The sequence below is a fragment of the Mytilus galloprovincialis genome, chromosome 11, assembly GCF_965363235.1.
Source record: "Mytilus galloprovincialis chromosome 11, xbMytGall1.hap1.1, whole genome shotgun sequence".
Lineage (NCBI taxonomy): Eukaryota > Metazoa > Mollusca > Bivalvia > Mytilida > Mytilidae > Mytilus > Mytilus galloprovincialis.
The window spans coordinates 61,997,096-62,010,011 of NC_134848.1; the positions used below are offsets into that span (position 1 = coordinate 61,997,096).

The 12,916-nt window shown below is 36.6% G+C and overlaps 1 protein-coding gene across 1 annotated transcript in view; it reads left to right on the forward strand.

The window, feature by feature from the left end:
• The first annotated feature begins 10,035 nt into the window (after nucleotides 1–10,035).
• The window catches only part of LOC143052563 (scavenger receptor cysteine-rich domain-containing protein DMBT1-like), a 100,085-nt gene continuing 97,204 nt past the window's right edge, over nucleotides 10,036–12,916 (forward strand). Inside the window, exon 1 of the mRNA XM_076225618.1 lies at nucleotides 10,036–10,097. Within this exon, the coding sequence (XP_076081733.1) occupies nucleotides 10,077–10,097 (21 nt within the window). The 5' untranslated portion in view covers nucleotides 10,036–10,076. The remainder of the gene's footprint in view (nucleotides 10,098–12,916) is intronic.

Genomic DNA, 12,916 nt, shown 5'->3' on the forward strand with positions numbered 1-12,916 from the left:
CGTGCAAGTTTTTTTGGTTTCCCTTTCATGAGGAACGCACACACCTTTACATTTCAAAAGCCACCGCCCGCAGAAACGTATGTTTGGAGCTATACAACAAAAATAGACCTAAATGGAATAGCTAAACTCATATATGGTCAACAATGAGATCTGACCTGTTTTAAATGAATTTGTTTTAATCACGTGATCAAAATCCTGAAGAAGATGACACTAATCAAGTGCATAATTAATATTCTTTGAAATTAAAAAAAATGGCAACAGATCTACATGTATTGAGTATATAAAAAAGACATTTAAAGTTCTGTGCTTTCAATTGTTGTTAAAGACATTTTTTTTTATAAATTATTGGTAATAAGCTCCAACATTTTCCTGGGCGTATCACATAGCCGTCCTGACTATCCCACAGCAGCAGAAAAAATCACAACTTTTAAACTACTTACTCTTCAATAGACCCGAGATCAACACAATTTTTAGTCTTTCAGTTTTCTATGTTGTGTTTTGTGTAGTATTGTTTGTTTGTTTGTCTTTTCCTTTTTATAGCTACATAAATATGGCGTTGTCAGTATATTTCCTACTCATAAGTTCGATATCAATGTCCCCCAGGAATCTTTCGCCTATCTCGTAAAGACTCAGGACGATTAAGGGCTAGGCATAAACATCTGTTAAATGTGGAAAATTGTAGGTTAACTTCTAACGTGATGGTACATAAAAAATGTACCCATATTGCACCTATAACTTCTAACGTGAGGGTACCCATATTGCACCTATAACTTCCAACGTGAGGGTACCCATATTGCACCTATAACTTCTAACGTGAGGGTACCCATATTGCACCTATAACTTCTAACATGAGGGTACCCATATTGAACCTATAACTTCCAACGTGAGGGTACCCATATTGCACATATAACTTCTAACGTGAGCGTACCCATATTGCACATATAACTTCTAACGTGAGGCTACCCATATTGCACCTATAACTTCTAACGTGAGACTACCCATATTGCACCTATAACTTCTAACGTGAGGGTACCCATATTGCACCTATTTTGACAGTTTTAAACCTACGTTTATTTATGCTCCAGACAAAAGTTTTCATTTTGTGTTTATTTTGAATCCATATGAATTAATAGAAACAACAATGTGTCCAAAGTACACGGATGCCCCACTCGCACTATCCTTTTCCATGTTCCATGGACCGTGAAATTGGCTAATTATCTAATTTGGCATTAAAAGAAGAAAGATCATATAAGCAACAAGTGTACTAAGTTTCAAGTTGATTGGACTTCAGCTTCATCAAAAACTACCTTGACCAAAAACTTTAACCTGAAACTCCCACTTTCATTTTCTATGTTCAGTGGACCGTGAAATTGGAGTCAAAAGTCTACTTTGGCTTAAAAATTAGAAAGATCATCTCCTAAGCAACAAGTGTGCTAAGTTTCAAGTTGATTGGACTTCAGCTTCATCAAAAACTACCTTGACCAAAAACTTTAACCTGGACGTACGAACAGAACCACAGACGGACGGACGAACGGAGCCACAGACCAGAAAACATAATGCCCCTGTACTATCGTAGGTGGGGCATAAAAATTGATCTTAACTGACCTCTAATCTAAACCATCAATGATTCTGCAATGAGGAGTACCCCAAATTGCACCCATGCTTGATTAAATTCGAATTTTCAAAAGTCGAATAACAGAGCTTTAGTTTGTTTAATTTCTTCAAATATTTTGAACAATTATTTTTGCTAAATAGTTGCAAATTGGGTACCGTGACGTTAGATGTCTTTTGGTTATTTTTGTCCTAAGTTTGCTAGTCTTATTGACGCATACCACACTTCTTCATGTTGTCACTGTTGTATCGGTCATATTATAACTAACCTCAGTTTGTTTGACATTTTGTTATTTTAATAAAAACAGGAAAGTTCTGATATATCGACAGCTGTTGTTGATAAGAAAAGGCATCGTGGTTTCATCAAAATATAACAAAGCAATTTTTATTTACGAAAATTTTCTTAAATTGATAAAATATATATGTAGATATGTATCATTGAAGACCTGTTGGTGACCTTCTGCTGTTGTTTTTTTCTATGGTCGGGTTGTTGTCTCTTTGGCACATTCCCCATTTCCATTCTCAATTTTATTATTTTATTATTCATCAAGTATAAACGCATCAAATAAAACGAATGCAAAAGAAGACACCAAGAGCTTTTACTTATTGTAAAACACAGATGCATACAAACAGTTGATTAATCTCTCAAAAGTCGTCCTGAATATGCATGAAATATTTGACACTGGACGTTAAACTATGAGTGGCCGTTCGTGTCATTGGCGGTATGAACATACCGTATGAAATTTTCAACGCGTTGGTTTTTATTTTCAACGCGTTGGTTTCTATTATCAACGCGTTGGTTTTTACTTTCAGCGCGTTGGATTTTACTGTCAACGCGTTGGTTTTTACTTTCAACGCGTTGGTTTTTACTTTCAACGCGTTGGTTTTTGTTATCAACGCGTTGGTTTTTATTATCTACGCGTTGATTTTCATTTCAACGCGTTGGTTTTACTTTCAACGCGTTGGTTCGTACTTCATACGGTATGAAAAACCAACGCGTTGGTTTTCAATTCCATACCGTAAGTTTTCCACTTCTGTCTACCAATCAACATACTTGTAACAAAGTACAATCTTGTCAACCGTTCGGACGTACTCCAGATTGTTGCGCCAGTAAGCAGAGAAAACATAACACATGTGATCGTTAATGAGGCACATTTAATAATGATCGTGAGGCGGTAAACAGTAAAGGGAAATAACCCATCAATCATACATGTATAATCATGACACATGGAGTAAGGGAGATAATACAGATTAATACATGTGACAATCAATACAATACATTGGCGCAACTTCTTTTCTCCCTCTCTCTCTTTACAATTGTCAACTAATAATCTCTGTTATTATAAGAACATGAATAAAAATAAATGTTATCAATATGCATAAACTAAACACATAGCTATCAATAAGAAACAAAATAATTCTGACATTTTTTTTTCCATCTCCTTTAAAGTCTCTATATCTTCATCAAATTCATATTACTATATACGTAGTTAAGCAAAAAATACTGTGCATATACATTGTAGTAAACATAAAATAAGCAGTAAATGAAATACGACGTACATTTTGTTGTATCTGATTCTCTAAGTAAACAATTAACCCAAGGTGACGAGTGAGCATCAAGTTTAAAAGGAAATGAAATCTTTAAACCGCGCTGGCGTTTTCAATTCGGAGAGCTTACGGAGAACGCGCTTATTATCTTGTTCAGTGCTCGAGTTACTAAGTGTCAAGTCATGTTCGAGACTATTATCATGTTGCGCAGTCGGCTCGTCCAGATTTTCAACATCGTCGATATTTTCGCAAATAAGAATAGGCGGGGGCTCCGCGCGTTCTGGTGGTAGGTCACGGATAGGCCCAAGAAGGCTATCTTCGTCATGGCCATCTGAATCAGACTCCTCATTGTACACATTCTGAGAATATCTTGGATTTTGCTGGGCACTTATAGTGTTTAAAACTTTATAACATTCCGAAAGTTTTACTTTGTAGGACGAGGCGCGGAGTTGATTGCCTGAGAATTTTTTGATGAAACACCATTCGCCATCACGGGCTACAACAAGGTACCGATCTCGCGATTGGGTCTTTGATCTGTCGGTATAAAGGTAAACCAAATCCCCTATATTAATATCAGGGGTCGGACGACCGGGTCGACTGCATTTAGAATTTTCGCTAAATCCGTGATTTTTATATCGAGCCTCGTGCTGTGCGCGAATAAGGTTCATGTCAGAAATTGGCAACTGTTCATGAGTAAATTGACTTCTTTGAGTCCATAGTTCGCGGGAGGACAATCCACGCTGGCGAAGCCTAGAATTAAGTCTCGTAGTAGCTATAACTAGTGTATTTTCAGATAGAGGAGAATGATCGTGTTCCTCACGAAGTAACTCGTCTTCGAGCTCAGCGATGGCTTTATCGGCAACTGGATTTTTGTTCCGATTTTTAACACGGCCAATTTCAACTGATATGTTGAGTTGCTTTAAGTATGAATCGTCACATAAAGGGCGAAAACCCGGGGCCGGGTCAACTCGAACGACAACACTTGGACCGTTTAAAGGCTTTAACGGTATCAATAAGTGTATGAGCCCATCTCGCAAGCTACCTAGTTTTTCGTCTTTGATAAAGCATGTACTAGTGTACGACGTTACAGTTTCTCTGACGACCAGTATGAGTTGGCGGTTGCGCTTAAGAACGTCGGCCACGTAAGATATGCCAACCAAGTCCGGTGGGTCTTCTGAAGACTGCTCGACGAGGCTCTTAGGGAACCGTTTTAAAGACGCGCATGTGTGACAGGAGTCACTAGCCTGTTCGGCCGCCTTTGGCATGTCTAAAGCGTAAAAGTGGCGCTTTAAGACGAGGTTTAATTGGTGTTTTGACGGATGGTCCAACTTAATATGTAGAGCAGTGACGAGTCCGTCAAGAACGTTACGTGGAACAATGATCAATTCGTTGGGAGGAGCAAGAGGATCACAACGCCGAACAACTAACAAACCGTCTTTGGCGATTGATGCAACATTCAGGTAACGTTTGACGTCTTTAATGTTTGTCAGTTTTTTGGAGGGCCGGGTGCCTTGTTTTAAATGAGCGTGAGTGCGTCTAAGATCAGGGCATTCTGATTGAATATTAATCCAGGCCGACCTGGTGGTGAAAGGTAAGCGAAATTCGTCATTGAGAACGTCTTGAATGCTTACGGCTCGAACGACAGAATCTTCGGTACGCGATATAAAGCAACAAACCTGACAATTAGGCTCTGTACAAACGGGTGCGTTTCTGCTTGCAAAGTCGGATGGAATATTTGCACGACCGGATAAATGGTTGACGCTGACCTGGTATCGGCTTACAACAGAAAGAAACGATGTGACACGCGGACTGGCCGAAAATTCACCGCGACATAGTTTTTCAAATCCCTGTACGCATGGTTTACTATCTGTCAACACATTCGCTTGCAGTTTTGACTGAATAATAAAGGGACTGAAATGTTTGACACTAGCGGCAATGGAAAGCGCTTCGATTTCACACGGTAGCCACAACACTTGATGTTTACGCAACTTAGCACTGAAAAATCCTGCTAAGGACACTTTACCGTCACGATTTATGTATAGGGTCGCTCCGATACCGCGTTTAGTGACGGAACCGTCTGTGACTATCCACAGTTGATCACTGCATTTAGATAGCGTGATGGCTTTACGGGAGCTCAGAGACTTTTGGGCAAACTCAAAATGTTCTCTTAGTATGTCGGACCAAATAATTTTGTCAGCTGATTTCATACCACTTATTTTCTCTTCTAATGGGGCAATTAAATTGGAACAATTCGGAATGACGCGGCTTAGCATCTTGTACAAACCGATAAATGATCAAAGACCCCACACAGTGTCTGGTACGGGACACGAGGCTAGTGTTGCTACTCTGTGTGTGCTAGCGGAAATCGAACCCTGTGACCAAATCCAACCTAGGATTGTTATCGATTTTGGGCAAATAACAGTTTTGCTAGGTGATAGGCAAATTCCTGATTTTTGTAGCGACTGAAGAACGCACTCCCAATTGTATAAAAGCTCCTCCGGGGTATTACCGCCACAAAATAAGTCATCTGCCAACTTAGCTACGCAACCTTTTTGTAAGAAATCCCCCACTATACGACACATTAGTTCTTCAAGAGCCGTTTCGGAACCAGGCATTCCCATCGCACAACGTGTATATACGCGAACTCCACGGTAAGGGGTCGCGACTCCGCAATACTTCATCGAATCTTTTGCAAGGGGGATTTGGTAAAATGCGCTCGTAAGATCAGACTTGATTATATATTTCCACTGTGCGATCGTACGGAGTGTGGAATCCACGTCAGGCATAAGAGAGGGTTGCGGCTTACTATATCTGCCAACATCGGCAAATGCTGTCACAAGTCGGAAACCACCGGAAGCTTTTTTGACAAGAAATGAAGGGTTAATATACTCAACTGAAATTCCGACGTCTTCGGGTTTACGGAACACTCCTTTACATTCCAATTCGTCAAATTTGTTTTGGAGTTCTACCAAATTATTTTTTGAATACTGTGGCATTCTACCTTTCCGTTGGGGAGGCTGGACAGGACCCATATTAAGAGATGCTTCAAAAGGACCTATTTCCCCATTATAACCTTCAAAGTTAGGACTAAAAACTTCACTGAACTTTCGAAGAAGTTCATTAAACTGGGTTTGGAGATCTGGACTAAGTAAATTATCTGGGTCTACAGAGACTTGTTTGAAAAATTGGGAAGTATGTGTGGAGTCTATGTAGTTTGTTGTTTTTATGTCACGGATATTGTCCGGTGCCTCTGGTGCGTTGTTTATGGTAGTCGTAAGTCGTACTCGACAGAAATGTTCATTTCGTTGTATGAACTGCGGTACCGACGTGTTATTCACGATGCGTATTTTGCCTGCGACCGACTGAGCAATTTGGGGACTTGGCCAATCTTTCGTACGAGAAGCGTCAGTGTGAGGCTCGACCGCGAGAATGCAATCCGATTCTATTTCCGATGGGATGTCGTATTCGCCGTAACATCCTGGCCAAACTACTGAACTTGCTGATGGAGCCCGGATAAGAAAGGCCTGTGTTCTACGTACGCGAGTATTACTAGAGTTAAGTTCCTCGTTTGGGCTACCATACATAACAGTTACCTTATCGCGTATTACGATTTTATGTTTGCTAGGGAAAATCGCTGACATGAAAGGAATACCGGCGAGTATATCAACGTCCAAGTCGTTCACTACTAGGGCCTCTAACTGTAACTCGATTCCGTCTCCCGAAAGTGTGAAATGACATTCACCAACTATATTTAACGGGGTAACACCGTCAGCTTGTAAAGCGGAATGGTTGCTTTTCTTGATTGTTACGCCGATGTAATCCGCGGAAGAAGCTTTTATCATACTCACCTCAGCACCCGTATCTAGTGTTAGCTCAAGTGGGAAATGTTTATAAAATGCCTTAAAGTAAGGGGACTGTTTAGTGCTCACCCGTCTTAAAGCAGATACAACTCTGAGCTTACTAGGACCTACATTATCATTTAAAAATGAGACTTGTTCATTATCAACATTGTCCTCAGACTCACTATCACCTACTTCTGTACAATAAGATTGCCTTACTCTGGACATATATTGTTTGTCTTCATCAGGTAAATGTTTACAAGTACTTAAAAATGTTGGGACGGACGACCTGCTTGCTTACATAAAATACAACACTTTATTTGACGACCAGTTCTTATACTACCTGTCTTTTTTGCACTTCTGTCAAAATGTTTGTCTTTTATTGACGCCCGTAAAACTTTGGCATCAGTGGCTGAATGAATTTCGTCAAGTAAACTATCAAGTGCCTGTGAAATTTCAGGTTTCAAAGAAGCTAATGTTTTTGACCGTAACTCAGTTCCATATCGCTGCTTCACTAGGTTGGGCAAGTCACGATTAATAAGTCTTAACCAAGTTAGTACAATCAGGTTTTCCAAAGAAGGCGATAGTTCTTCGTCGGCTTCAGGTACTTCTCCGTGGTGATGAATATTGCCACCGGCACGAAGCATATTGTCTTCAATAAAACTAGCCAATCGCTGAAATAAGTCCTCAGGACGCTCATCTGGTTCCAAAAAGATGCTATTAAAATCAAGAAAGTGTCCACCAGTAGACTGAAATCCGTAGTGTAGACGAATTGACTGCCAAATAGAATTAATGGATGTCCCAAGCATAAGGTCCAAATGTGTGCACTTTTGGGCTGCTGTTCGTCGGTTAGCTTCGGCAACCGCCTCGCCATCGTCAACAATGCCACGTAAAGGATTGGCGTTGGTTTTCTTCAGCCATGTAAATCCATCTACAAGGAACGCTGCGAAGTTTTGATCAAGGGACAAGGTATATTGTAAGTTTTGTCTCCATGCTTCAAATGATGTTATTGTTTCAACTTTTGAGAGTGACCATTGTTTTGGAGCACGTGTGCCTGCCATTTTGTAAAGATCAGATAAGTCCAACAATAGAAAATGTTGTCGTGTTAGTCAGAATAAATGACAAATTTTCCTGCTCACCTTTTGCTTCTAGAGTGGAATAATGTTCAAATTGTTGAGTTATTTGAGATGTGGGTTTCTTAAACCGCTAGTAAGCAGAGAAAACATAACACATGTGATCGTTAATGAGGCACATTTAATAATGATCGTGAGGCGGTAAACAGTAAAGGGAAATAACCCATCAATCATACATGTATAATCATGACACATGGAGTAAGGGAGATAATACAGATTAATACATGTGACAATCAATACAATACATTGGCGTTGTTATGTTTCAATCAATCAACGTTTCCAACTGAGTGCAGAACAAACCACAAGCCGAGAGTGGTTATGGCCTCCAAATGCAAATTGGTTTAGGTATTTTGTCTTATGAAAAGTCTGACTGTATGTCGTGAAAATTCCCAAATGAAAACACACTTAAAAGAAAACCACACACATTTCTATCTCTGATATGATCTTTTTACTACGATTTTCATTATGAAAGATAAAATTTCGTATCAGGCCAAAACAGAGTGACTTACGTGGGGGTGGGGTGGGGGGGGGGGTGATTTCTAATTAAGATGTAGTATGGTTCCAAATGGGATTATTAGAAAATATTCCAAATATTTCTTTTGAATCAATATTTTGCGTGTTTGTTTTTGCTTGTATCTGCCTAGTGTGTGGCTACGAGATTTGTCCAATAAAGTGTCAATAGTAATAAACACTGGTTCATAAGATAAAATGTTCTTTTTTCAAGTATCAACTTTTTATCTTGTTTTAAGTTTTTAATTTAAAAAAAAAAAGGAAATATTCCATTCATTATGGACCCCATTTTCGACAATTAACATTTTTGCTTGTTTTGGTTTTGTTTGTTTGTCTGTTTCCATCGGTTTTTCCGTAGTTTTTTTAAATCATGACAAAATATCGTGATTAAACGTTTGATCAATAAAGTCATATTAACAACCAAACATAAATAGGCCATTCGGACTTTAATTCGTGATATCTATAAATAGTGATAAGCAATCAACAACACAAATATTGCTAAATATTTACAACGATTTTTGAGAAGCTATTTTTAGTTTTAAACAATTCTAAGTTATTAAGTACTGATAAATAAACTTTTCAAATTATCTAAACTAAAACATTGACTTGGTACAAAGACATTATGAATACCCCCGGTATAACAATGACAGACAGACAGACATGCTATTGTCTTTTCATTTCAAATTTTTTGCTTTTACTTGCATTTATGTAAAATTTATTTTTCATTGCCAATAAAGCAAAAAATAATAAAAATTAATCGAATGAAACTTACTAGATATGAGCAGCACGACAGCTGCAAATTTAATGCAGGACCTGATTACCTTTCCGGGACACCTAACATTCGCAGGAAACGCGGTATAATTGCATATGAATTAGCTATAAACTCGAATCAAAAAGACAATAATGCGATACATATTGAATTTAAGACAACTTAAAAACAACGTTTTATATGTTTATGAAGTGAGTTTTATTTCTAATCAAAATATAATCCACCAAAAGCAATGACTGACTTCGTAAATAGTTGTAATCATGAGATCACTGTGTGTTGCTTGAACGAAAAAAAAATCGTATCAAATAAGACGGTTATTATGATAAATTTAAAGATAAAGCAAACTTAATAAGAGGGAAGTACTTGATAAAAATCAATACTTGTTTTATCATTTAGTTCAATGTAACAAGGTGAATTCGAATTCATTTGTGTTTTTTTTTATTTGTAATACATTATGTCTTTACTCTATTAGAAAGTTAATATAAACATCTATAAAATTTATCGTTATTGTTTCTTTCTTTTTTTGGAAAAAAAATATAGATTAAACAGATCGCAATTTAAAAAAATCCCTTTTTGTGCCCAATAAGGACAATATCAGATTTTTGTAAATTTCATTATCTGATATTTTGTTTACTCCATTAACCAGACTCTGGTCAAGGGAATACAATGCTTGTAATTCTAGTCTCTGTGAGTATTTATTTTGAGTCGGAAATCTTTAAGCATGTTATTTGTCTGTAAAATGTGTACGTTGAATTAAAATAACAAAAAAATATATGTTGAGATGTTATTTCTTTTCTATGAAGTCGAAATTTCCATTTTTGTTACATTTTGGACACTATAACAGCCTACTGAAATATGCAAAGGATCGTATCAACCAATAAATCAGAAACGAACAATTAAAACGATGGCATGCGATGTTACAAGATTTCAGCATATATTGATAAACATTCCGACAAATTGAAATGTGTAATATGATGTCAATTATATAAACAACTTAAAGTCATATGAAACTTCAAATGAAAACTAATTATTGCATATGTTTTATTTCATAACTTAATGGTTAGTTCGCATTATTAAACTTATGTTCATATACTATTTTTAAAGAAAATTCTATAATTTGTAAAATTTTTACGAAATTTACTTATTGTAAGTTGACGTATGCTTCAAGTAAACAATTCACTGATATGTTTTCCGAATGCAGTGTACTCAGCGTGACCTTTCTTGTAAACTCATAAATAAACTATTATCTTATTGTTATTCACGTGGTCAATGTCCATGCTTGTCTATTGATTGTTTACTATAAAGTTTACAATCGGTAACCTATGGGCTTCAAAACACGACAATTATTAAGCAGCCATATTTTCACATCATAACTTGCCGATGGAATTGTTTTGCGTAAACAATGATTGAATCGTGCACGGAAGACTAAGTTAATGATATGAAGAATTGAATAAACTTTATTTTTTCGCAAGTCACTCGTTTCATGTGACTTTCAGACAATACACAAATAATACAATTGTATTGTACAAATAATACGTTGTGAAACATAACGAAAGTAGTAATTTATAAATAGATATGGATGAATCTGACAGATACCATATATATATATATATATATATATATATATATATATATATATATATATATATATATATATATATATATATATATATATATATATATATATATATATATATGGTATATAAATACATTGTAGTGGAAATAACTACTTTTGGAGTGTCAAAAGTTCTTTGAAAGTACTTGATAGATTGCATGATCATATCGTTGATTTCAAATATTTTCAAAGTTTAGATTTTTCTACTCTATATGTACCTACTTGTATCCTAATTATGATAATCTCATTAAGAAAGCATTCACACACCTAATGAAATGACATCTAAAAAGTCTAAACGAAAAGTACGTGCTCAAACTCACTTAGGTCAATTTCTAGTTACAACAAACAATAGGTATATGTTAATTTGGTTTGATACGATAATTGTATTTGAATTTTTATTCCGTTTATCGTTAAGCTATCGGAATTCCCATTGGAACTTACTGTGCACCACTTATTGCAGACATGTTTCTGTATTGGTATGGGTTACTAACATTTGCAAAACAACATCTGATACAAAAATTTAATAACACTTTCTGATATATGGATAAATTTTGGCACTCAATAATGACGTCTTCTGTATGTACACGAACGATATTTATCCTGCTGAACTAACTTTAAATAAAGCTATTATTAACAACGGAGACTGCCCTTTCTTGGATCTTCACATCTATATCATTTAACGGGAAGCTTAAAAGACCAAAATTTACGATAAAACAGATGATTTTACATTTCCATATTTTTAAGTAGTGACGTTCCCTTGTCACCATCTTGTTTTACATATCTTAACTTATATGATTCGCTCGTGTATGTAATAACGTATGTGGTTTTAGAGAAGGAAACCAATGTATTATTAAAAATTATTACATGTACACTAGGGTTTTCGATATCACAAACTAGTCAAAACATTTACTAAATTTCATCACCAGATCATCTAAAACCAGTTGTTGGTATGATACGTGTTATGTTCTTCTCTTGTATTTTATGATGGTAAGATACTCAACCCATAACGAGAGGGATTATACTTGGTATTCATTTCATGCAGACATAATCTTTCAATCAATTTAATTGAGGTCTGGAACTGGTATGTTAGTAACTGATAGTAGTCCTTAATTTGTTAATTTATGTATTATTGTCATTTTGTTTAGTTTCTTTTGTTACATATCCTGACATCGGACTGATAATTCTTTTAAAATGAGTTTTACTGTGGGTATTGCTGGCTTTTTTTCTACATTGGCTCAAAAGTTAGGGTGAGGGTTGATATATCAAAAACATGTTTAACATTTTATTTATTTCCTTTTGTTACATCTTCTGACATCGGACTCGGACTTCTCTTGAACTGCATTTTATGTGCGTTTTGTTTTGCGTTTACCTTTCTACATTGTCTAGAGGTATAGGGGGAGGGGGAATCTCATAAACATGTTTAACCCTGCCGCAATTTTGCGCCTGTCCCAAGTCAGGAGCCTCTGGCCTTTGTTAGTCTTGTATGATTTTTAATTTTAGTTTCTTGTGTATAATTCGGAGTTTAGTATGACGTCCATTATCAGTGTACTAGTATACATATTTTTAAGGGGCAAGCTGAAGGACACCTACGGGTGCGGGAGTTTCTCGCTACATTGAAGACCCGTTGGTGGCCTTCGGCTGTTGTCTGCTTTAAGGTCGGGTTGTTGTCTCTTTGACACATTCCCAATTCCCTTCTCAATTTTATTTGTATCTTAGTTTCTTATATATATTTCGGAGTTTACTATGACTTCCATTAACACTGACCTAGTAAATATTTGTGTTAAGGAGAAAGCTGAAGCACGCCTCCTGGTGCGGGATATTCTCTCTGCATTAAAGACCCATTGTTAGCCTTCGACTGTTTTGCGCTCTTTAGACGGGTTGTTGTCTTTTC